We start from the raw sequence: 26,978 nt of genomic DNA on the forward strand, positions 1-26,978 counted from the left end.
CCTACTCAAATCTCAACCATTTTCAGCTCAATGTTTGCAGAGGGATGAGGAGCCCAGCTATAGAAGATGGGAGCCTTATAAATTTGTGAAAATTAGGATCGTATTACCTCTGCAAGACCCCAGTGCAATTTGAACTGAGGCCTGCTATGGTTCAGATCAGAAACTCCCAAGTGTTTTATGGAGCCAGCCTGAAACATAAGTTTTGCACCTTGAATTTGGCTCGGATAAGCATGATATGTTTCACTTCAGGTGTGGTTCAAATGACCCACTGAGAGCTTTTATCAAACAGTTTATTTAAGAATATAGATCACTTGTATACTAAGAAAATTAGCAAGAATTCTTATCAATTACAAACAAGAAACAAAACAACCACTATAATGTATAACCCTTAACAAATATATCTAATGTGTTCCAATCAAACAAAACCCTTTTCACAGACAAATTCCTTTAAACAGGTTTAACACAGCAAAGACTAATGCTCACGTGATACTGGACTTGAGACCTTTGGATGAAGTCTGCAATTCTCTGGATAGACTCAGGACAGTTTGAAGTCAGAACAGCTTCCCAAAACACTAGGGACTCTAAGCAAGCCAACAATTCCCCCCTTCAAAAATACAAGACCTTGCTTTCAGCTTACGGTGGCAGAAAGGACATTTGATGAGGACTCATCTACTGAGGTAGTTTGGGCTGAGGTTAGAAACAGGAAAGGAGAGGTCACCCTGTTGGGAGTTTTTTATAGACCTCCGAAAAGTTCCAGAGATGTAGAGGAAAAGATTGCAAAGATGATTCTGGATAGGAGCGAAAATAACAGGGTTGTTGTACTGGGGGACTTTAACTTTACAAATATTGACTGGAAAAGCTATAGTTCGAGTACTTTAGAGGGGTCGGTTTTTGTCCAGTGTGTGCAGGAAGGCTTCCTGATGCAGTATGTAGATAGACCAACAAGCGGCGAGGCCACATTGGATTTGGTACTGGGTAATGAACCAGGCCAGGTGTTAGATTTGGAGGTAGGTGAGCACTTTGGTGACAGTGACCACAATGGAAAAGGATAGGTATATACCAAAGGGCAAGAGTTATAGCTGGGGGAAAGGAAATTATGATGCGATTAGGTGAGATTTAGCTGGCATAGGTTGGGAAAGGAAACTGCAGGGGATGGGCACAATTGTAATGTGGAACTTGTTCAAGGAACAGCTACTACACGTCCTTGATAAATATGTACCAGTCAGGCAGGGAGGAAGCAGACATGTGAGGGAACCGTGGTTTACTAAGGAGGTTGAATCTCTTGTGAAGAGGAAGAAGGAGACTTATGTTAAGATGAGACGTGAAGGCTCAGTTAGGGCGCTTGAGAGTTACAAGTTAGCCAGGAGGTTAGCCTAAAGAAAGAGTTAAGAAGAGCCAGGAGGGGACATGAGAAGTCTTTGGCAGGTAGGATCAAGGAAAACCCTAAAGCTTTCTATAGGTATGTCAGGAGTAAAAGAATGACTAGGGTAAGATTAGGGCCAGTCAAGGACAGGAGTGGGAAGTTGTACGTGGAGTCTGAAGAGATAGGAGAGGCACTAAATGAATATTTTTCGTCAGTATTCACACTGGAGAGGGACAGTGTTGTTGAGGGGAGTACTGAGATGCAGGCTGTTGGACTGGATGGGATTGATGTTCATAAGGCCGAGATGTTAGCAATTCTGGAAAGGGTAAAAATAGATAAGTCCCCTGGGCCGGATGGGATTTATCCTAGGATTCTCTGGGACGCTAGAGAGGAGATTGCAGAGCCTTTGGCTTTGATCTTTGTGTCGTCATTGTCTACAGGAACAGTGCCAGAAGACTGGAGGATAGCAAATGTTGTCCCCTTGTTCAAGAAGGGGAGTAGGGACAACCCTGGTAATTATAGACCGGTGAGCCTTACTTCTGTTGTGGGCAAAGTATTGAAAAGGATTATAAGAGATAGGATTTATAATCACCTAGAAAGGAATAATTTGATTAGGGATAGTCAGCACGGTTTTGTGAAGGGTAGGTCGTGCCTCACAAACCTTATTGGGTTCTTTGAGAAGGTGACCAAAGAGGTGGATGAGGATAAAGCGGTTGATGTGGTGTATATGGATTTCAGCAAAGCGTTTGATAAGGTTCCCCATGGTAAGCTTTTGCAGAAAATACGGACACATGGGATTGAGGGTGATTTAGTGGTTTGGATCAGGAATTGGCTAGCTGGAAGAAAACAGAGGGTGGTGGTTGATGGGAAATATTCATCCTGGAGTTCAGTTACTAGTGGTGTACCGCAAGGATCTGTTTTAGGGCCACTGCTGTTTGTCGTTTTTATTAATGACCTGGATGAGGGCATGGAAGGATGGATTAGTAAATTTGCGGATGACACTAAAGTCGATGGAGTTGTAGACAGTGCGGAGGGAAGTGGCAGGTTACAGAGGGACATAGACAAGCTGCAGAGCTGGGCTGAGAGGTGGCAAATGGAGTTTAATGCGGAAAAGTGTGAGGTGATTCACTTTGGAAGGAGTAACAGGAATGCAGAGTACTGGGCTAATGGTAAGATACTTGGTAGTGTGAATGAACAGAGGGATCTGGGTGTCCATGTGCATAGATCCCTGAAAGTTGGCACCCAGGTTGATAGGGTTGTTAAGAAGGCGTACGGTGTGTTAGCTTTTATTGGTAGAGGGATTGAGTTTCGGAGCCAGGAGGTCATGCTACAACTGTACAAAACTCTGGTGCGGCCGCATTTGGAGTATTGCGTACAGTTCTGGTCGCCGTATTATAGGAAAGACGTGGAAGTGTTGGAAAGGGTGCAGAGGAGATTTACCAGGATGTTGCCTGGTATGGTGGGAAAATCGTATGAGGAAAGGCCGAGGGGCTTGAGGTTGTTTTCGTTAGAGAGAAGAAGGTTAAGAGGTGACTTAATAGAGGCATACAAGATGATCAGAGGATTAGATAGGGTGGATAGTGAGAGCCTTTTTCCTCGGATGGTGTTGGCTAGCACGAGGGGACATAGCTTTAAATTGAGGGGTGAGAGATATAGGACAGATGTTAGAGGTAGGTTCTTTACTCAGAGAGTAGTAAGGGCGTGGAATGCCCTGCCTGCAGCAGTAGTGGACTCGTCAACATTAAGAGCATTCAAATGGTTATTGGATGAACATATGGATGATATTGGAATAGTGTAGATTAGAGGGGCTTTAGATTGGTACCACTGGTCGGCGCAACATCGAGGGCCGAAGGGCCTGTACTGCGCTGTAATGTTCTATGTTCTAACCAGAAGAATTTCCAAAGCCAGGGAGGGAGAGCGTGATGCCCCTTCTAAAACGAAAACTCAAACCTGCAGCTCCAAACTGACAATGAAAGAAAGAACTCCTATCACCTGACCGGCCAACCAGTTTTTCTCCTAACAATGCAGTGTCATAAACATCCCAGTAAAAAATAAACAAACCCCCATTTAAACAGCAATAAAAAGACTCTCATAGACAGCCCGGCAACAATGAGAAAAACAAACTGAAAAAGTTTGCTTATAATTGCAGGGTACATGATTTTAAAAAAACACTTCTTAAAGGTACACTAACGTCACAGGCTCGAGCTGGAAAATTGCGGCAGCATTCCTGTCAGACAGAAGCAAGTGTGTAAAAGAAGATCCCTTCTAAACTTCAGCAAGTATAAGGCCAAACTGTTTAATTTCTCCTCATACGTCAATCCTTTCATCCCCGGTATCAATCTGGTGAACCTCCTCTGAACTGCCTCCATTGCCACCACATCCTTCCTCAAATAAGGAGACTAAAACTGGGCACAATACTCCAGATGTGGTCTCACCAACAGCCTATACAATTGCAACAACACTTCGCTACTTTTATACTCCAGTCCTTTTGCAATAAACGCCAACGTCATTGTTACAATGACCAAGTTATGAGTGGAATTTTTGCTGATTGACAGCACTTGCACTTTATACCCTTATGGTTTGTACGCAGTTCAAAAATTCTTCAGAACTGCCACAATAACTCCATCTCCACTAGCACTTTGGCAGGTCTATTTTTAAAACTATCCATCTTCGAAGCTCCCTTCACTAAGATTATCCATTTAGATTCATCAAATCAAGTACTTTTGCAGCACAGAAGAAAACTACACAGCTCACCTGTGCAAGTTCCTTACTTGAGTTATTTAAATTTAATCCCGTGGCCCAGTATTTTCATACACCTCGAATGTTGGATCAGGTGGAATAATTTTGTGAGACACATTGTCCTCCATTTAGAATTAGGTTGAGATGAGCGTAGCACATTTAATTTAAGATCCTTAGCTGTCAGGTCATTCATCTCAACAGTAAAATGCCCTTGACGGATTATTTTAAACAAATTTGATTCTCCTAGTTTATGTCCCAAATTGTACAGGTTATAGCTCTAATAATTTGCACTTCTATCTGAGCTCTTTGATTATATTTCATTCAGATCAGTAGAATAAAAGGATCATTGTTGTACTTGCTAATTAACTGTGAAAGCTTGCTCTTTCCACAGCTCAATATCACAGACATTTTTCACAAAAGCTTCATTGCTTTGCTTGTGCAAAATATCTTCCTGACATGTGTTTCTTCTCGGACTTTTCAATCCCTAAAATGCCCGGAACCCTGCTTTAAATATTCAGAAATATGAATGGATTTTTGAAGAGGTTAAGTGAATTGTTGAACTCTCCAGAGAAGTGTCACATTCATATGCATGTGCGCATTCAACTGAAGAATAGGACTCGGCTCTGAAGAATCTATTGTACACATTGTCACGTACTTTTTCAAATAAGATCACAGCATATCTTGGTTCCTCTGTGAGAGGACAGTTTTTCTCTTCTGGTAAACTGCAAAACATTTTTCATTCCGGTTGCCTAAGCAACCAATCAATTGAAGTGTGATATTTTCTGCAGGTGCACTCCTTAACACTAAAATGGAAGTTTTCTTTTTCTCAAACATTACCAAAGATTTTTAAAAGAGAGTAATTTTGGAGCTGGCTTCATTCTAGGACTAACAGATTGTATTAAGCACAGCTGATTATTTTTTCAACGTTTTGTTTAATTGAAAGTAAGGGGCTGATAACTTGATATTGTTCTATTCTGGAAAGTCAGTTGAAGAAGGATGGAACTGGAGCCAATCTTTACGCACTCTTATATTTATTTTCAAAGTTACAAATGTACATCTCCTGAACCAATAGCCACAGCTTCAAGCTATGGGCAGAATTTCCCTGCCCTGCCCGCCATGGGAATCGTAGCAGGCGGGACACGGACCATGCAAAGGTCCGTTGACCTCAGGCAAGATTTTCCAGCTTTGGGGTGAGCGCGGCCGGAAAATCCTGCCGTTTGTCTATTTATAGGGATTCAATTAAATCATCAGTTAGTGCCCACCAATGCATACTATTAAACAAAGTTAATTAGTATACAATTAACATTCAACACAGAGAAAACAACCTTTATCATAGTCACTGATAGAAAACACAGCTGATTAAAAAGAAGATCCATGGGCAAAATGATTCAAAATAAAAATTAAGATTTCAGTTCTTTGACCTGTTAGCCTTTTAAGGGTTCTGTTAGTTTAATTGCGCAAGTTTTGCTTGTAGAAGATGCACCATGGGCATCTATATGAAACAGCTCAGTACAATCCATCAACTTGAACACTAATCCTCATCCAGGAATCCTGAAACTGAGTTTTATCTAATCGTTTCTACAATTCCTTCATGGAATACCCATTTGTTTTCCAAAAGCTATCCAAGTTTAACCATGCCTTACAGGATTTAAATAATCATCTTCCTTGTAAATTTCATCCAAGAACTATTATTAAAGGTCAAATCCTACTAGAAGTAAAGGATAGAATATGACAGCAGAGAATGGTTACCCAAAGGTGAAGTTTGAAGCTAAGAAAAACAAAATGAGAGGAAGTTCCAAATCCAGTAACCATTGTGGAAAATGGCAGAAAGCAAATCGAAATTGTCATTGTGTGATTACTCTCTGATTATCTTGGAATCGGAGTCGTATAACCAATGGAAGAATGAAGTGGATATATGGATACAGATTATGGTCCACCAAAGAAGAAACAACTTATTGCCCTGATGTTGTAATTTCTTACTAGAAGTAACGTCAGAAGTAAAGTATTTTGTGAACTGGATACCCTTCACACAGTGATGAAGGATTTGGGGCAGCGTGGTGGCACAATGGTTACCACTGCTACCTCACAGCGCCGGGGACCCGGGTTCGATTCCCGGCTTGGGTCACTGTCTGTGTGGGGTCTGCACATTCTCCCCGTGTCAGCGTGGGTTTCCTCTGGGTGCTCCAGTTTCCTCCCACAGTCCGAAAGATGTGCTGGTTGGGCGCATTGGCCATGCTAAATTCTACCTCAGTGAACCTGAACAGGCGCTGGAGTGTGGTGACTAGGGGATTTTCACAGTAACTTAATTGCAGTGTTAATGTAAGCCTACTTGCACCAATAAATAAACTTGATCTGAAATGTCCACTCCTGCAATGGAACCAGTATCATCGGGGAAGTTGGATGCTGGCTTGCAACTTTCCTCCCTGCCCACACCACTGAAACTTGTCAGTGCCAGGAATGAGGCTGGAATCCTGGAATCAAAATACTAATGAGTTACTAAAATAAGGTGGGAGTTGAACAAAAATGTTAAAAACACTCAATTTCTGTTATATTAAACTGATGCCATTATTGAGATGCAGATGGAGAGTCTGGTAAATGCACGGGGTTACAGGGATAGAGCGGAGGACTTGAGGGGGGTACTCTTTTGGAGAGTTGGTGCAGACTCGATGGGCCGGATGGCCTCTTCTGCCCGGTAGGAATTTATGGGTCTATGGCATACCAACATTATTAATCGGTGAAAAATTAGTACCTATTAATAGTCACAAAATAGCATTCTTAATCTTCATGTTTTCCTAGCCAGGCTAATGAAGATTTTCTAATAGTTACGTAAAGTGTCTGAGGTAATTCAGCATAGAAGCCACAACATTGGTGCATTCGCACTCCAGGTTCTGTGGATTTACAGAAATTGGCATAAGTGTGCAGACCATTTCTTAGATGTCTTGGGGTGAATCAACTTGCAATACTGACTGCCTTAATGAATTAATTTTAAGGGGGAACCACTGATGTGTGAAGATAGTTTGTGTAAAACAAAGTGGTTGGCAGCTGAGGTAACTTTCTCTTGTGTTACATAGAAGCATAAAAAGCAGGGGCAGCCCTTTGAGCCTGCTCCAAGATTCAATATAATCATGATTGATCCTCTATCTCAATGCCATACTCTTGTGCCCTTAGAGTCTAGAAATCTATTTCCTTCTTAAATATATTAAGTGACCTGGCTTCCTCAGACTTCTCTGGTAGAGAATTACACAGGTTCACCATCCTCTGAGTGAAGAAGTTTCACCTCATCTCAGTCCTAAATGGCCCACCCTGTATCCTGAGACTGTGCCCTCTTTGTCATAGAGTCATAGAGTTTTGCAGCACAGAAAGAGCCCTTCGGCCCATCATGTCTGTGTCGACTGTCATGCACCAATCTTTTCTAATCCCATTTTCTAGCACTTGGTCCATAGCCTTGCATGCTATGGCATTTCAAGTGCTCACCGAAATGCTTTGTAAATGTTATAAGGGTTCCGGCCTCTACCACCCTTTCAGGTAGTGAGTTTCAGATCCCCACCACCCTCTGGATGAAAAAGGTTTTCCTCAAATCCCCTCTAAATCTCCTGCTCCTTCCATTAATTCTATGCCCTTCGGTTATTGACCCCTCTACTAAAGGGAAAAGATTCTTCCTGTCTACCCTATCTATATTCCTTATAATTTTGAACACCTCGGTGAGGTCCCCCCTCAGCCTTCTCTGTTCTCAGGAAAACAACCCAACTAACCAGCCTCTCTTCATAGCTAAAACATTGCAGCCCAGGCAACACCCAAGTGAATCTCCTCTGCATCTTCTCTAATGTAATCCTACCTTCCTATAGTGTGGCAGCCAGAATGCTGCATACAATACTCTAGCTGTGGCCCAACGAGTTCGTCATAGCCTCTCTGCTTTTTTTTAATGCCTCGGCTACTAAATGCAAGAATCCCATATGTCTTCTTAACCACCTTATCTACCTGTCCTGCTGCCTTCAGGGATCATTGGCCATTCATCCCAAGGTCCTAGTGTCCTACCCTTCATTGTGAGTTCCCTTGCCTTGTTAATCATCCCAAAATGCATCACACAGGTGAATATTACATTACACAGCACATTCCACACCTCAGTTGGTAGAACAGACGAAACTTGAGATGTATTTAAACCCATTTCTATGATAATGTTCATAAACAATATATTTATCACCTTTTCTTCACAGATTGATGCACGGCACCTTTTTAATCTGGTTGATTCATTAGAGGAAGGCAGTTTGCCAACAGAACTTGTGGGGATCATCGGTCGGCTTTGGAATGATCCAGGAATTCAGTCTTGCTTTGAGAGAGCATCAGAGTATCAGCTCAATGATTCTGCCTCATAGTAAGTAACATTTACAGCACAGGGAAGTGATGGCCTAGTGGTATGATCACTAGGCTATTAATCCAGAAACTCAGCTAATGTTCTGGGGACCTGAGTTTGAATCCCGCCACGGCAGATGGTGAAATTTGAATTCAATAAAAAATATCCGCAATTAAGAATCTACTGATGACCATGAAACCATTGTTGATTGTCGGAAAAACCCATCTGGTTCACTAATGTCCTTTAGGGAAGGAAATCTGCCATCCTTACCTGGTCTGGCCTTCATGTGACTCCAGAGCCACAGCAATGTGGTTGACTCTCATGAGAACATAAGAACATAAGAAATAGGAGCAGGAGTAGGCCATCTAGCCCCTCGAGCCTGCCCCACCATTCAATAAGATCATGGTTGATCTGAAGTGGATCAGTTCCACTTACCCGCCTGATCCCTATAACCCCTAATTCCCTTACCAATCAGGAATCCATCTATCCGTGATTTAAACATAATCTCAACTGCCCTCCAAGGGCAACTAGGGATGGGTAATAAATGCTGGCCAACTAGCGACGCCATGTCCCACAAATGAATAAAAGAAAACTTATATTCTTTACTCAGAGATATAACCTGGATACCTACATATATCTAGCGTCATGATAAGGAATTATAAAATATTGTGAAATCAGGATTATGAAATCAGGACCTATGGAAATTTGTGTGGAGTTAATTTGCCTGCTAGCTTAACCAACTAATTAAAACAAATAGTTTTAAGCATCGTGTTATTTCTGTTAAAGGTGCTATATCCATGCAGCTTATTATTGTTGCAGGATAAATCAGTTTTATTTATTTTTTCAAAAGAATAAGATACCATTATATTTTAGCTTTTATTCTATAAAACCATGGCCGAGGGATTTTTTTTATGGCACCCACAAGGCTCAGAGAGAAATGTGAGAATCAAGAGTGAATAACATCACAATTACAGCTCCCTCGGGCATGATGGCACAGTGGTTAGCACTGCTGCCTCACAGCGCCAGGGACCGGGTTCGATCCCAGCCTCGGGTCACTGTCTGTGTGGAGTCTGCACGTTCTCCCCGTGTCTGCATGGGTTTCCTCCCACAGTCTGAAAGACATGCTGATTATGTGCTTTGGCCATGCTAAATTCTCCCTCGGTGTACCCGAACAGGCCCCAAAATGTGGCCACTCAGGGATTTCCACAGTAACTTCATTGCAGTGTTCATGAGTGTCCATTTGCAACACCAATAAATAAACTTAAACTCTTTGTATCTTATCAGCTACCTCAATTCTTTGGATAGACTCACAGCTCCTGAGTACATCCCATCAGAACAAGATGTCTTACGGTCAAGAGTGAAGACAACAGGAATCATTGAGACCCAATTTACATTCAAGGATTTACATTTCAGGTAATTCCTCAATGTAATAACATGAATTACCCGAGTGGTCCAAAGATAGATGAGTCCAATTTTCACATTACAACATCTAGTTTAAACCTTACTTTGACTCCAAAATTTCTATTTGCAATCTGTTGCCCACAAATTCACGTTCTGCCATTAAATGTCAGACTGATTGATGTAGATGTTAAAAAGTATCTTGAATTAAGGAGAATGTGAAGAACAGGGACTTCTCATTGCTGCCAGTTGGATCCTGAAATAACTATAGCTTTGCCTTGACCATTACAATAAGGAGTCAATCATGTCACACCAATAAATTGATTTGAAACTTAGTCGTGCCTGAAATTTAGATTAACCAAACAGCAGAGGTGATGAATTTCAAGTTATTAGCTGGACATTTCCCTGGAGTATTTGCTTCAGAAAAGGGGGGGAAGTAAGTTACCACTTCATTCATCATCCCTCATGGCTTGGTTCAGCTGAACAGCAAAGCAGCACCGCTGTCACCACTCACAGAGAGCTCTGCAGCCGCTCCTGAATACAGCAATGTGATGTGGAGGTACATGGAGGGGAGTGCCTGACGTGTCAGAGGACTGAAGTGTTGGAAGAGGCTATTGCTGCAAACTTGCATCTTGCCGATGCTTATCTAAAATAGCTGAAACTGCCACAAGTGGAAAATTCAGTCTTGGAGATATTATATTTTCAAAGTTACAGAAATGTTTCATCTTCAACATTGCCATCTTGGCTCAGTGTGGCATGTTTAACTCAACCCCTCTGACAGAAAACTGACAGGATGGGATTGGCTTATCCTTTTAAATCAACATAAAGTAACGAGCTCTCTGTGCACTGCTCCTTCATCAGGTGAGCCACTCATCTGAGGAAGGAGCAGCACTCCAAAAGCTCGTGATTCCAAATAAACCTGTTGGAGTTTAACCTGGTGTTGTGAGACTTCTTATTGTGTCCACCCCAGTCCAACGCAGGCATCTCCACATCACAACATAAAGTGAAATCATATCTTACAATGTCCAGAAACCACCATCAACACGGGTGTGTCTGGTCCCACCAACAGCATAGGCACACCAAAGATTGGAGCGCAGTGGTATGCAATCAGGAGGGCATTGTCTTGGGAGTCTCCAACATTGACTCCGGACCCCATGAAATCTTATACAGCTTCAGGTCAAATATTGGCAAAGGACCCTCCTGGTAATTACTGCCCTCCCTCAGTCAATGATCAGTACTCCTCCATGTTGAACACCATTTGGAAGAAGGACTGAGGGTAGCAAGGCTGCAGAATGTACTCTGGTGGACACTTCAATGTCCAGCACCAAGAGTAGCTTGGTAGCACCACTACTGACCAAGCAAGCCTGGTCCTAAAGGACATAGCTGCTAGTCTGGGCCTGCAACAGGTGGAGAGGGAACCAACAAGAGGGGAAAACATACTAGACCGAATCCTCACTAATCTACCTGTTGGAGATGCATCTGTCCATGACAGTCTCAGTAAGAATAGCCACTGCACAGTCCTTGTGGAAATAAAGGCCTGCCTTCACATAGAGCTTGCCCTCTATCATCCAGTGTGGCACTACCACCATGCTAAATGGAATAGATTTCGAGCAGGTTCTGCAACTCAAAACCGGGCATCCATGAGGCGCCGTGGGCCATCAGCAGCAGCAGAATTGTATTCAACCACAATCTGTAACCTTAGCCCGGCATATCCCCCAAGCTATCATTACCACCAAGCCGGGGTATCAACCCTGGTCCATTGCAGGAGGGCATGCCAGGAACAACACCTAGCATACCTAAAAATGAGGTGTCAACCTGGTGAAGCTACAACACAGGAATACTTGCACGCCAAATAGTGGAAACAACAAGTAATGGACAGAGCTAAGCAATTCCACAACCAACGGGTCAGAACTAAGCTCTGCAGTCCTGCCACATCCAGTCATGGATGGTGGTGGATAATTAAACAACTCACTGAAGGAGGAGGCTCCACAAATATCCCCTGCTCCTGAGGTACCCACCATGAAAGATTCCAGTCTTCAGCTAATTTGATTCACTCCATGTGATATCAAGAAATGGTTGAAGGTGCTGGATATTACAAAGGCTATGGACCCTGACAACATTCTGGCAATATACTGAAGTCTTGTGATCCAGAACTTGCCACGCCCCTAGCCAAGCTATTCCAGTACAGCCACAACACTGGCATATACCCGGCAATATGGAAAATTGCCCAGCTATGTCCTGTACACAAGAAACAGGACAAATTCACCCAGGCAATTATTGTTCCATCAACCTACTCTCGATCATCAGTAAAGTGATGGATGACCCCATCCAGTGCTATCAAGTGGCACTTACTCATCAATAATCTGCTCACCAATGCTTAGTTTGGGTTCTACCAGGTCACTCAGCTCCTTACCTCATTACAGCTTTGATCCAAGCATGGACAAAAGAGCTGGACTCCAGGGGTGAGGTGAGAATTAATGTACTTGATATCAAGGCAGCATTTGACCGAGAGTAGTATCAAGGAGCTCAAGCAAAACTGGAGTCAGTGGGAAGCAGGGGGAAAGCTCTCCCTTGGTTGGAGTCATACCTATCACAAAGGCAGATGGTTGTGGTTGTTTGAGATTAGTCATCTCAGTCTTAGACATCACTGCAAGGTAGTGTCCTCAGCCCAACTATCTTCAGTCTGTGTCCATATGCCGCAAGACCTGGACAGTATTTAGACTTGGGCCGATAAGTGACAAGTAACATTCATGACACTAAGTTACCAGACAATGACCATCTCTACAAGAGAGAATCTGACCATCTCTCCTTGATATTCATTGGCATTGCAACCATCGAATCCCCCACCAACAACATCCTGGGGTTACCATTGAATTAGACCAGGAAAATAAATACTGTGGCTGCAAAAGCAGATCGGAGGCTGGGAATTATGCAGAGAGTAAATCACCTCCTGGCTTTCCTATCCACCATCTACAAGGCTCTAATCAGGAGTGTATGGAATGCTGTCCACTTGCCTGATGGGTGCAGCTCCAATCGCACTCAAGAAGCTCAGCACCATCCAGGACAAAGCAGCCCATTGTCACCCCAGCCACCAGCTTAAACATTCGCTCCCTCCATCACTGATGCACAGTGGTAGCAATGTGTACCATCTGCATGATGCAACTTACCAAGGCTCCTTCGACAGCAGCTTCCAAACCTGCAACCTCTGCCAGCTGGGTTAAGGGCAGCAGATGCATGGAAATACCACCACCAGAAAGTTCCCCTCTGAGCCACACATCTGATTTGGAAATATACCGCCATTCCTTTACTGTCACTGGATCAAAATCCTGCAACTCCCTCCCTAACAGCATTGTGGATGTACCTACAACACACTGCAGCGGTTCAAGAAGGCAACTCACTACCACCCTCTCCAGGGCAATTAGTGATGGGCAATAAATGCCAACTTTACCATTGATGTTCATAGAATCATAGAATCCCTGCAGTGCAGAAGGAGGCCATTTGGCCCATCGAGCCTGCACCGAACACAATCCCATGCAGGCCCTATCCCCGTAACCCCAACATATTTACCCTGCTAATTCCCCTGACACTAAGGGTCAACTTACCATACCGAATCAACCTAACCCTTTGGACTGTGAGGGGAAACCGGGGCATCTGAAGGAAACCCACGCAGACAAGGGAGAATGTGCAAACTCCACAAAGACAGTCATCCCAGAATGGAATTGAACCCAGGTCCCTGGCGCTGCGAGGCAGCAGTGCTAACCACTGTGCCACCGTGCCAGCCCAAAAAAGGGAAAGAGGTTAAGGATAGAAAACATCTATTGTCTAGAAATTGCCTAAATTCTGATTTCGGAATTTCTTGTCCTCATCAACACAGTCTGCCGTATACTTCAGCCTGACTTGTCAGCATGCAGCCTTCATTCTTCCAACTTTGATCTCATTTGCACCCCTGTTCCTCACTCACACAGCTATATCTTCAGCCACCTTGGTCCACCACTCCAGGACCATATCCCTTAACACCTCCACCTTGTGACTCCTCTCTCCTTCTCTCCAAAGCCTCCTCAGAGCTTGCACAGGATGTTCGATCACTTTGCCTCAGCTCGTCACCCCTCTTACCTCATTTCTCTGAAATGCTTTTAATGTTGGAGAAATGTTAGTTATTTTAAATGTGTTGCACACACAGAATTGGCTCTTTCACAGCAGTATATTTGTGATAGGGCCGTGGTAATGTTAATTGGCTTCACCTCCTAACCGTTATAAAGAGTTTCTCCCTCCACAATTTCCTATGGATTCCACTCGTCTTCTGCTGTAACATGAGTGAGTGACTGGACAAACTCCGGGTAAATGGCAGACATTGATCGAGTCAGGTCTTTGAGATTTCCCAGAAGTTTACTTAACGCCTTGTAAGAGGTGGAAGTTTCATCCCAACCCCTTCGGAATGTAATAGTCAGGGGATGGAGCAAGGTGGAACTTCATGAGCTTTTTTCAAGATCAGGCATTCATGGAGTGAGTGGAAACACGTTGGCCTCCATGATGGTGTCAGCCTAAGTGCTGCTCTTTTTGGAACATTTTATAGATTGGCCCCCATGCTCAGGGTCAAAGAAACCACCCAATGGGCAAGTGACCAACAAGAGAAAATGTTCTATTCACATTTGCAGCTGCCTAACCCTAACCCTAATCCTAACCCTTACAACCCCCTCAGGGTGAGGGTTGAGCATTAGCATTGGGTGTGAATCTGTTCTAACCAGTGGAATTGAAAACTGAGGAATTACCGTCCTTCCAAAACTCTGGTAATGCATCCTATTCCCACAAGATGGTGCTGTTCAACTCTTTAGAAAAGGCCAGCGTGCCTTAAATATGCAAGGCAAATCCCGTGTAATATTTATCATTAATTTAATCTTTGAATCTTATTCCTCAAACCTCAGAGAGTAATTTGAATCTTTGATTTGCAACCATAGTTTTGATAGTTTTCTTCATCCCATTAAGCATTTGATATGTGGAGCAGAATACAAACAATAAAAAGGGTTCACAAGCCAATGCTTGGGAAAAGAATTGCTCTGATTTAGGAATCAAGGGCCACGTTTCCTTCCTCTCCATCTCCCGTGTCTCAGGGCTGGGCAGGAACAAAGCACCCTTGAGCCTTCAGCCATGCTTCTTGGCTGCTTCTAATGAGTTTTGTAGAAATGATTCATCAAAGAAGTCGCCCATTCAGCCCATCATGTCTATATCTGCTATCCAAATAGCCTCACTCTTACTGTATAGCCCTGCAAATGTTTCCTTGTGAAGTATCTATTCAGTTCCCTTATGCAAGTTATTATTGAGGATAAATGGTAGCAATAATAGGAAGGCAGATTATTATTTGAATGGGTGTAAATTGAGAGAGGTGGATACTCAGTGAGACCTTGGTGTCCTCGTGCATCAGTCGCTGAAAATAAGCGTGCAGGTACAGCAGGCAGTAAAGAAGGCAAATGGTATGTTGCCCTTCATAGCGAGTATAGGAAAAGGGATTTTTTACTACAATTGTATAGGATGCTGAAGCGCCCACACCTGGAGTATTGCGTGCAGTTTCACTGTCCTTATCTGAGGAATGATGTCCTTGCTATAGAGGGAGTACAGTGAAGGTTTACCAGACTGATTCCTAGGATGGCACGTCTGTCATATGAGGAGAGACTAAGTCGGTTAGGATTATATTCATCGGAGTTTAGAAGAGTGAGAGGGGATCTCATAGAAACTTATAAAATTCTAACAGGATTACACAGGGTAGACTCAGAAATAATGTTCCTAATGGTGGGGAGCCCAGAACTAGGGGTCATAGTTTGAGGATAAGGGATAAACCTTTTAGAACTGAGGTGAGGAGAAATTTCTTCACCTAGAAGTGATGAATGTGTGGAATTCACTGCCGCAGAAAATAGCTGAAGCCAAAACGTCGTACGATTTCAAGAAGAAATTAGATACAGCTCTTGGGGCTAAAGAGATCAAGGGATATGGGGGGAAGGCAGGATCAGGATATTGAATTTGATGATCTGCTATGATCAAAATGAATGGGTGAGCAGGCTTGAAGGGCCGAATGGCCTACTCCTGCTTCTATTTTCTATGTTTTTATGTTTCTATGAATCTGCTTCCAGCAGCCCTCTCAGTCCCGTAACTGGTGGCATAAAAGATTTTTTCCTCATGTCATTTTTTTTTGGCCTATTTCCTTAAATCTGTGTCTTCTGGTGCAAGCCTTCTGTTAAAAACCTTCATGATTTTGAAAACCTCTAACAAATTTCCCCATAACTTTCCCTGTTCTAGGAAGAACATCCACAGCTTCTTTAGTTTCTCCACGTAACTCAAGGACCATCCTAGCAAATATTTTCTGCATCTCCTCTTGAGGCCTTGACCTAAGATTTAGTGCCCAGAATTGGCCTCCATCTAGCTGGTGCCTAACCAGTGATTCATAAAGGTTTAGCATAACCTCTGAGCTCTATGTAGTCAATGGTCCTTTTATTAGAAAGCTAAGGACCCCTTGTCAACCTCTCCTGCCACATTCAAAGACATGAGTAAGTATACCTCGGTCCTTATTATCCCTCCCTCAATTTCAAATGATACTATTTGGGTAATATTGCTTCTCTTCATTCTTCCCACCACAATGGATCACTTCAGAGTTCTCGACATTCAATTTCCTTTGCCATGTGTCTGACCACTTCACCAATCTGTATTTCCCTCCTGGAGCCAGTTCCTCCTCACTATTACTACATTCCCAAGTTTGGTATCATTTGCAAACTTTGAAATTATGCCCAAGTCCAGGACATTGATATATATAAAAGAGTGATCACAACGACAACACCTGGGAACACCTCAGCACGTTTCTCTCTGGTCTGAAAAACAACTGTTCATCACAACTCTCTCTGGGGGGACTTTAAACAAAGGGGTGGCACAGCGGCACAGTGGTTAGCACTGCTGCTTCACAGCGCCAGGGACCCGGATTCGAGTCCCAGCTTGGGTCACTGTCCCTGTTTGCACATTCTTCCCGTGTCTGCATGGGTTTCCTCTGGGTGCTCCAGTTTCCTCCCACAGTCCAAATATGTGCTGGTTAGGTGGATTGGCTATGCTAAATTCTCCCTTCATGTACCCAAATAGGCGACGAGGGGATTTTCACAGTAACTTCATTGCAGTGTTAACGTAGGCCTACTTGTGACGAATAAATAAACTTTAAAACTTTACTAGGGATTTTACAGTCCCTCCCACCAATGGGATTTTCCATTCCCACCGAAGTCAATGGCACACCGCCACGACGGGGCTGTAAAGTTCCACCCAGCATCTCTGCAGAGACTATTCTACCACAGGTGCAGGTGTAACTCTCCAACTAAGAAGCCTCAGAAATCCCAGAGCAACTTAAAGTGAGTGAAGACTTGGTAAAACGGGTCTATAATTCTTCATTTCCTGAGCTTATTGTAAAGGTAAGAAATAATCAGCTACATCTCACCACTTTATATTTGTCGAGCTTTACTGACATTTGGTAAGTCTTCCTGTTTTGAAGCTTTTGTCACAATCTCACTGAAGACTCTTTGCTAATTCAGTGCAATTACTCAACCTATTCGAACTTCTCTGGCCTGCAATTGGCTGCCGTGTTTCCTACATGACAACGGATGAGCACACTGCAAAAAGTACCTAATTGGCTGTAAAATGCTTTAACACATCCTGGGGCTATGAAAGCTGCTGTATAAATCCAAGGCTTTCTTTTACCTAATTGCCTCTGGCTCATCCTTAGAGGCGAAGGTGACAATGCCAATTATCTGGGATGTTTGGCAGGGTTCTGGTGGGTGTGTAGGTGACAGCTCAGAGTGATCTGGGTCCGGAAGTTTCTGCCACAAATAGGACAGGATACCGCAGATGTTTGAGCTTTGACTGGCACAGGATTTCCTCCTCTTGCATTTTCTCTCTCTGTCTCTGGCATGCACTTGGTTTTGAAGGAGGCCCCCACCATCTTTTATTTGGTTCAGCCAGGTGTCGCCAGAGCGAGTTCCACCCAGACTCACAGTCAAGATCAAAGCTCCCAAACGAACCTCCAGAGGGTCCTTGTAGAGTTTCCTTTAACAACTATGCGAGCACACCCAGACTCAAGCTCTCCATAGATTTGCTTTGGTGAGCGAGTATCAGGCCTTCTGGCTGTATCAACCCAGTTCAGTGTAACTGTCTCGGTCTGGTGTGGTTGCTTGGAGTGCCAACTCAGGTGAGCACCTCAGTGTCTGGTATTTGTGTTTTGCCATCTCACCTTTAGAAACTTCTGAAAAGCAGCTCAAGTGAAAGTCGATAAGCTTCTTGGAATGGTGCTAGTACAGGGTTAGGGTTGCCAACTGTAGTATTCCAGGAGGTTTGATCACATGACTTGCCACCCCACAACATTCCAGCCATTAGTCGGCCAACATATCCATCCTTGTGAAGCATTGCCTTCCAGTGGAAAGCAAAAAGACTCATTAGCCGAATGGATGATGCTTGACTATTAGCCAAACAGCCTGTCCACACAACCCCACCCCATCAATTTTCAACATTTTTATATCTGGGAAAGAGAAATGTTAAAAGAAAATTTTTGAATAAACTATTGTTTTTAATGTCCCGGTGATTTTTCTCCAGGGTTGCACACAGTCGTGTCCTGGAGATTGATTTTCAATCCCTGGAGACTCCAGGCCAATCCTGGAGGGTTGGCAACCCTGTCAGTCCAAGTGCTGCACACATGCAGCAGACTGGGCACAACTCAATTTAGCAGCCAGACTTAATCCTCTTCATTCTCAGACTGATGTTCAAAGTTTGCTTTGGCAATTCCTGCATTTAGCTTGTCATCGATATAAGCAGCTCGAGAGAGAGTGTGCTGCCAAGGTAAATGAGCTCCATTGCTGACAGGTTCTAGACTGGAACCTTGGGCCTGAGGGAGGGGCAATTAGCACAATGATTAAGAAAACAGAAGTTCAATGACAGCTTTTGAAGAGATTTTGTATGCACATTGGTGCAGAAATACATATTGGATGCATTTGCTGCATATTGGTGCTCAGAATACTACGGCGAGTAACTCACCTCCTGATTCCCCAAAGCCTATCCACCATCAATAAGGCACAAGTCAGGAGTGTGATGGAATACTCCCCATTTGCCTGGATGCAGCCTGCTTGATTGGCACCGTGTCTACAAACATTCAATCCCTCCATCACCAACGCTCAGTAGCAGCAGTGTGTACTATCTACAAGATGCACTGCCACAATTCACCAAAGATCCTTAGACAGCACCTTCCAAACCTACAACCACTTCAATCTAGAAGGACAAGGGCAGCAGATACATGGGAACATCACCACCTGCAAGTTCCCCTCCAAGCCACTCACCATCCTGACTTGGAAATATATCGCTGTTCCTTCGCAGTCGCTGGTTCAAAATCCTGGAATTTCCTCCCTAACGGCATTGTGGGTCAACCCACAGCACATGAACTGCAGAGATTCAAGAAGGCAGCTCACCAGCACCTTCTCAAGGGCAAATCAGAATGGCAATAAATGCTGGCCAGCCAGTGATGTCCATGCCCATGTCCCATGAATGAATTTTTTAAAAAGGCATTCACAAACCCCAAACATTTTATCTCAACACCAACTTGTATTTCTATAATGTCTTCAACATAGTGAAACATCCCAAAGCCCTTCACAGGAATGTTATATAGAGGCAGGCAGGGGGACCTTGTAAATATTCATTTCCCGGGGTCTCAGCATTGTAATTTTAACCGAATGAAACTGGACAGACTGCTCAGCAACAACCTCGGTACTGGAAACTACAACGGCAAACTCATGCGACATAGATAGGATGCAAGACTGGGCGGAGAAGTGGCAGATGGACTTCAACCCGGATAAATGTGTAATGGTCCATTTTGGCAGGTCAAATGGGATGAAGGAGTATAATATCAAGGGTAAGACTCTTAGTAGTGTAGAGGATCAGAAGGACCTTGGGATCGGACCCGGACCTTGGGGTCCGGGTCCATAGGACTCTTAAATCGGCCTCGCAGGTAGAGGAGGTGGTTAAGAAGGCGTATGGTGTGCTGGCCTTGATCAATCGAGGGATTGAGTTTAGGAGTCGGGAGATAATGATGCAGCTTTATAAGACCCTCGTCAGACCCCACTTGGAGTACTGTGCTCAGTTCTGGTCGCCTCATTACAGGAGGGATGTGGAAATGATTGAAAGGGTGCAGAGAAGATTTACAAGGATGTTGCCTGGATTGGTTGGCATGCCTTATGAGGATAGGTTGAGGGAGCTCGGTCTTTTCTCCTTGGAGAGACGAAGGATGAGATGTGACCTGATAGAGGTATACAAGATGTTGAGAGGTATAGATCGGGTGGATTCTTGGAGGCTTTTTCCCAGGGCTGAAATGGCTGCTACGAGAGGACACAGGTTTAAGGTGCTGGGGAGTAGGTATAGAGGAGATGTCAGGGGTAAGTTTTTCACTCAGGAGGGTGGTGGGTGAGTGGAATCGGCTGCCGTCATGGTGGTGGACGCAAACTCGATAGAGTCTTTTAAGAGACTTCTGGATGAGTACATGGGACTTAATAGGATTGAGGGTTATAGGTAAGCCTATATATAAGCCTCGGTAGGTAGGGACATGACCGGCGCAACTTGTGGGCCGAAGGGCCTGTTTGTGCTGTATTTTTCCTATGTTCTATGTTCTAAGAAGAATCTGGGTATCTTTAAGAAGAAGTTGCACTCGCCAAAAGGAATTTACAACATGGAAGAAAAGAATTATGGCTGTGAAGGAGAGAATGTCCAGAAATATTATGAAGAGCTCCAACTGAATGTCTTACCTATATAGGGTGAATTACCTAGATTCTGGGTGATACTGAAGTTAAGTGGACAATATATTAGGATGGAGGTTGATACTGGTGCTGCTTTTTTGTTTAGGTACTGAGAATACATTCCAATAACAGCTGAAGCATCTTCCTTTAAAACCAGCTGATGTGATTTAAGGTCATACACAGAAGAGATTGTGCTGTTAAAAGATTACATCATGGTCAACATAGGGTTGAGTGGACAGACAGTGGAGTTGTCTCTCGATTTGATTTGATTTGATTTATTATTGTCACATGTATCAGCATAGTGATGCGCAATTGATCCACATGGGAGACAAGCTCGTACCCGGGAATAAAGGCTTTTATTCACAACAAGAATAGAGCATACTGCTTAACAATACTATCCCAGACTGAGGGCTACTAGGAAGGAGCAGTGACCTTTATACCCTTGTAAGAAGGCGGGGCCAAACGGAGTGTACCACAGAACAATGCTAACAGGTGGAACGCCCCAACCCTAACCCCAACAGCAACAAGAATAACATATGTACAAGTACCCATAGTGGTAACCATCTATGGTTCACCACATTCACCCCTCCTTTGAAAACAAAGGCCGGTGGGGTAAGGAGACAATACGAACTGTCCATATGTTCACAAGTTCAGCCGTATCGGAGGGCCGCACCGTCTCTGCGACCTCCGCAGTACCGGCTCCGGTGTCGGTTCTGGTGACCGTGGTGACGACCCTCTCTCCGAGGTGGTGTCCAGTGACTTCTCCAGTTCCTCACACACCTGTGGACCTCGAGGTGGCGACAATCTCCTGGACTCAGGCAAGCTGTACACGGGAGTAAGAGGATTAAGTAGTGGTCCCGATGCTGGCCACGCCGAGTCAGGAGGGGAGAGAATGGGCAAAGGAATCCTAACCAGGGGTGTGGGAGTGACGGGAATGTCCAGGTCCCCTGCAGGCGCCAGATCTCTAATAGAGACCGTGTCCTCTCGCCCGTCAGGATATGCCATATAGGCATATTGAGGGTTGGCGCGGAGGAGGTGGACCTGTTCAACCAAAGGGTCGGACTTGCGGGCCCTAACATGCCGCCGCAGGAGGACAGGTCCTGAGTACGTCAACCAAGACGGCAGTGAGGTCCCAGAGGAAGACTTCCTAGGGAAGGTAAACATCCGCTCATGTGGGGTAGCGTTGGTTGCCGTACACAGGAGGGATCGGATTGAATGGAGCGCATCAGAAAGTACCTCTTGCCAACGGGAGTCTGGAAGACCCTTAGACCTCAACGCCAGGAAAACAGCCTTCCAGACTGTAGCGTTTTCTCTCTCGACCTGTCCGTTACCCCTGGGGTTGTAACTTGTCCTATTTGAGGCAATTCCCTTAGAGAGCAGGTATTGCCTCAAGTCGTCGCTCATAAACGATGAACCCCTATCACTGTGGATATAACTGGGGTAACCGAACAGGGTAAAATGATCCCGCAGGGCTTTGATGACCGTGGCAGAGGACATATCAGAACAGGGGATGGCAAAGGGAATCGGGAGCACTCATCAACCACATTGAGGAAATACACGTTCCGATCTGTAGAAGGAAGGGGCCCCTTGAAGTCGACACTCAGTCGTTCAAACGGGCGAGTGGCCTTAATGAGGTGTGCCCTGTCAGGCCGGTAGAAGTGCGGCTTGCATTCTGCACAAACCTGGCAACTTCGAGTTATCGACCTGACATCCTCTATGGAGTAGGGCAGATTCCGAGCCTTTACAAAATGGAAAAACCGAGTGATCACCAGATGGCAGAGATCATTGTGGAGGGCCAGTAACCGGTCCTCCTGCACACTGGCACATGTTCCACGCGACAGGGCATCTGAGGGCTCATTGAGCTTCCCTGGACGGTACATGATATCATAGTTGTAGGTGGAGAGTTCGATTCTCCACCTCAAGATTTTATCATTCTTGATTTTCCCTTTTAACATGTTGTTGAACATAAAGACCACGGACCTCTGGTCCATGAGCAGGGTACACCATTTACCAGCCAAATAATGGCGCCAATGCCGTACGGCCTCCACAATGGCCTGGGCCTCTTTTTCCACAGAGGAATGCCGAATTTCAGGGCCTTGGAGGGTGCGGGAGAAAAAGGCGACGGGCCTGCCCGCCTGGTTAAGTGTGGCGGCCAGGGCGAAATCAGATGCATCACTCTCCACCTGAAAGGGGATGGACTCATCGACAGCATGCATCGTGACTTTCACGATGTCGGCCTTCATCCTTTCAAAAGCTAGGCGAGCCTCTGTTGTCAGGGGAAAAGAGGTAGATTTTATGAGCGGACGGGCTTTGTCCGCGTAATTGGGGACCCACTGTGCATAGTACGAGAAGAAGCCTAAGCATCTTCTCAGTGCTTTGATGCTAGTGGGTAGGGGAAGTTCAAGGAGGGGGCACATACGGTCTGGATCGGGGCCGATGACCCCGTTTTCCACCACGTATCCGAGGATTGCTAGGCGGCGCTTGCTGAACCCACACTTCTCCTTGTTATAGGTCAGATTCAGGAGATTCGCAGTGCGTAGAAACTTTTGGAGGTTGGCGTCATGGTCCTGCTGGTCATGGCCGCAGATAGTGACGTTGTCCAGGTACGGGAAGGTAGCCCGTAGCCCGTTTTGGTCCACCATTCGGTCTATCTCACGCTGGAAGACCGAGACCCCATTAGTGACGCCGAAAGGGACTCTCAAAAAGTGGTAGAGACGGCCATCCGCCTCAAAGGCCGTGTATTTGCGGTCCTCTGGGCAAATGGGGAGCTGGTGGTAGGCTGACTTCAAGTCGATGGTGGAGAACACCCGGTACTGCGCAATCTGGTTGACCATGTCAGATATGCGCGGGAGAGGCTACGCGTCCAGCTGCGTGTACCTACTAATGGTCTGACTATAGTCTATGACCATCCGGGGCTTGTCTCCAGTCTTGACCACCACGACTTGTGCTCTCCATGGGCTAGTGCTAGGTTGGATGACCCCTTCCCTGAGGAGCCGCTGAACCTCAGATTGAATAAAGATCCGATCCTCAGCGCTGTAACGCCTGCTCTTAGTCGCGATGGGCTTGCAGCCTGGCACGAGATTTTCAAATAGGGAAGGCGGGGTAATTTTGAGTGTCGAGAGACTGCAAGTGGAGCGCGCTGAACAATTTGGAGGCTGCTGTGCTCCCACTGAAAGAGGAGGGAGTGGCCCATCGTACTGCAGGGTCACACTCCTCAGGTGGACCATAAAGTCTAGCCCCAGGAGTACCGGAGCGCAAAGGTGCGGTAACACGAGGAGCCTGAAGTTCTCATAAACTGTGTCCCGCACCGTTAAGGTTGCCACACAGCACCCAAGAACGACTATAGATCGGGACCTCGACGCCAGAGAGATTGTCTGCCTGACAGTTTGCACACGGAGAGCGCACCATTTCACTGTATCCAGATGGATAAAGCTCTCCGTGCTCCCGCTGTCAAACAGGCAATGAGCCAGACGTCCATTTACCTCAATGTCCATCATGGACCTGTCGAGTCTGTGAGGCTTGGCCTGGTCCAAGATGATTGACGCCACTGTTGGATCCCAAGTGTAACTGCAGGCAGCTGAGATAGCCGACGACGAGGACCCCTGCTGGTCTTCTGCGGCCGGTGTCGACCAAAATGGCTGCGCCCACGAATCGCACGTGGTCGATGATGTCGAAAATGGCGGCACCCGCAGGTCGCATGTGGCTTGCGTCGTCGTCATAGGAAATGGCGGCATCCATGGCTCGCACATGGCTGTAGACATCGACGAGGCCGGAGACGAGGAGATGGATCCTGGGGAGTCACACGCAGCACTGCTGGGTTTGGAAGGGGTCTTTGCTCAGCACACTTTTGCATAGTGCCCTTTCTTCCCACAAGCGGAGCAAAACACCGCCCTGGCCGGACATCTCTGACGAAGGTGCTTCGTCAATCCGCAGAAATAGCACCGTGGGCCTCCAGGAGCTGCCGCAGCCGTCAGGTCTGAAGCTGAGAGCATTATCGCGCAGTTCCGAGGAGCCGCCGAGTACAGTTGAGGCGGTGGCTGTACTTGCCACGCTGTTCCCACGTGGTCAGTGGGGTAGGTTTCGAGACTTCTGAAGGCCGTTTCCATTGCATCGGCCAATTCTACCGTCTTAGCCAGGGTTCGAGCAGCCGCAGGCGAATATAGGATGAGCCGATTCCCGCCACGAATGCGTCTCAGATAAGATCGTTGGTGTATTGAGTAGCCGACACCTCCTTGCAGTTGCAGGCTCTGGCTAGCTGTTGAAGTTCGCGCAGGTACTGTTCCGTAGTTTCACCGGGCTGTCGCCGTCGAGTGGCTAATAGGTGACGAGCATGGATTTCGTTCGGCTGTTTATGGTACAGCTTCTTGAGTAATTCGATGGCCTCTTTGTAATTTTGGGAATCACGGATTGTTGCATACACAGTGTCGCTCACCCTGGCGTGGAGGACCCGCAATCTGTCGGCGTCGGACTGGACTGCTGTCGAGGCGTCGATGTAATCTTCAAAACACTTCAACCAATAGTCGAAAGTGTTCGATGCTCCAGCTGCACGCGGATCTAAGGTTAGCCGATCGGGTTTCAGCATCTGCTCATTTTTCTTCGAACAAAATTTTCGATTTTATTGTTGTGAATAGAATTGATGCGTGATTGATCCACACGGGAGACAAGGTCGTACCCGGGAATAAAGGCTTTTATTCACAACAAGAATAGAGCATACTGCTTAACAATACAATCCCAGACTGAGGGCTACTAGGAAGTAGCAGTGACCTTTATACCCCTGTAAGAAGGCGGGGCCAAACGGAGTGTACTACAGAACAATGCTAACAGGTGGAACACCCCAACCCTAACCCCAACAGCAACAAGAATAACATATGTACAAGTACCCATAGTGGTAACCATCTATGGTTCACCACACATAGTGAAAAGTATTGTTTCTTACATGCTATACAGACAAAGCATACCGTTCATAGAGAAGGAAAGGAGAGAGTGCAGAATTTGTGTTACAGTCATAGCTAGGGTGTAGAGAAAGATCAACTTATCACCAGGTAGATCCATTCAAAGGTCTGACAACAGCAGGGAAGAAGCTGCTCTTGAGTCGGTTGGTACGTGACCTCAGACTTTTATATCTTTTTCCCGACGGAAGAAGGTGGGAGAGAGAATGTCCGGGGTGTGTGGGGTCCTTGATTATGCTGGCTGCTTTTCCGAGGCACCGGATGTTCTCCGTGGTACTTTTTCAGTTGCATTTGGGAGATCATGGTTGGGGAAGATGAAGCTTAACTGGAGTCCTGTTAACAGATTGGTCAATGCCAAAGAACACCTATCGCACCTTCTGGATAAATATAAGAGTATATTCGAAGAGGCACTTGACTTAATGAAGGGAGTTCAAATGAAACAAGATAAACCCCGACAGTCAATCAATAAGTCTTAAAGCAAGACCGATGCCATATGCAATTCGTTCCAAAGTTGAAGAAGAATTCGCGTGACTGGTATGTTAGAGCCAGTTACAATGAGTGAATGAGCTACCCCCATCGTACCTGTCATGAAACCAGATGACTCCATTTGTATTTATGGTGATTTTAAAACAGCTTTAAATCCAACATTGTGTGCTGATCAATATCCACTTCCTTTAATTGAAGATTTGTTTGCTGGTTTATCAGGTGGGCAGAAATTCAGCAAAATTGATCTTTCACAAGCATATTTACAGATGTATGTAGCCACTGAATCTCAACCATTGCTTACCATCGTTACGCATAAAGGTCCTTTTCATTATACAAGATTGCCATTTGGAATAACATCCACACCAGACTAAATCCAAAGATTATTGGATCAGATTTTAACTGGTCTCTCTTGTGTACAATGTTACCTGGATGAGATTCTAATTACTGGGTCCAGTGAATAAGAACATTTGGATAATTTAGAAGCAACATTGGAATGTCTTCAAGCACATGGTCTGCATATCAAGAAAGAAAAGAACTCCCTTCATTAAGTCAAGTGCCTCTTCGAATATACTCTTATATTTATCCTTTTTTAGGATGTCAGTCCAGTATTTAGGTCACATATTGATGATAAAAGCCTGCATAAAGCACCTAAAAAAAAGGGAGTTATTTTAGAAGCACCATGTCTGATGAATGTGACTCAATTGAGGCCCTTTCTAGGATTAATAAATTATTATGTCAAGTTTGTTCCCAACTTAGCCACATTATTGAAGCCATTGCATAATTTACTATGTGTGAAACAATCATGGCACTGGACAACAGAATGTGAGAAGACATACAAGGATGTCAAAGATGCTTTGCAGAAGTCTGAAGTATCGGTTTGCTTTAATCCAAAGCTACCA

General features: G+C 45.1%; 1 protein-coding gene across 1 annotated transcript in view; it reads left to right on the forward strand.

The window, feature by feature from the left end:
- The window catches only part of LOC144507577 (guanine nucleotide-binding protein G(t) subunit alpha-2-like), an 85,611-nt gene that overhangs the window by 19,582 nt on the left and 39,051 nt on the right, over positions 1–26,978 (forward strand). Inside the window, exons 4-5 of the mRNA XM_078234725.1 lie at positions 8,317–8,474; positions 9,738–9,866. Coding sequence (XP_078090851.1) covers positions 8,317–8,474; positions 9,738–9,866 — 287 coding nt within the window. The remainder of the gene's footprint in view (positions 1–8,316; positions 8,475–9,737; positions 9,867–26,978) is intronic.

This window comes from Mustelus asterias, chromosome 19 (genome assembly GCF_964213995.1).
Source record: "Mustelus asterias chromosome 19, sMusAst1.hap1.1, whole genome shotgun sequence".
Taxonomy (NCBI): Eukaryota; Metazoa; Chordata; class Chondrichthyes; order Carcharhiniformes; family Triakidae; genus Mustelus; species Mustelus asterias.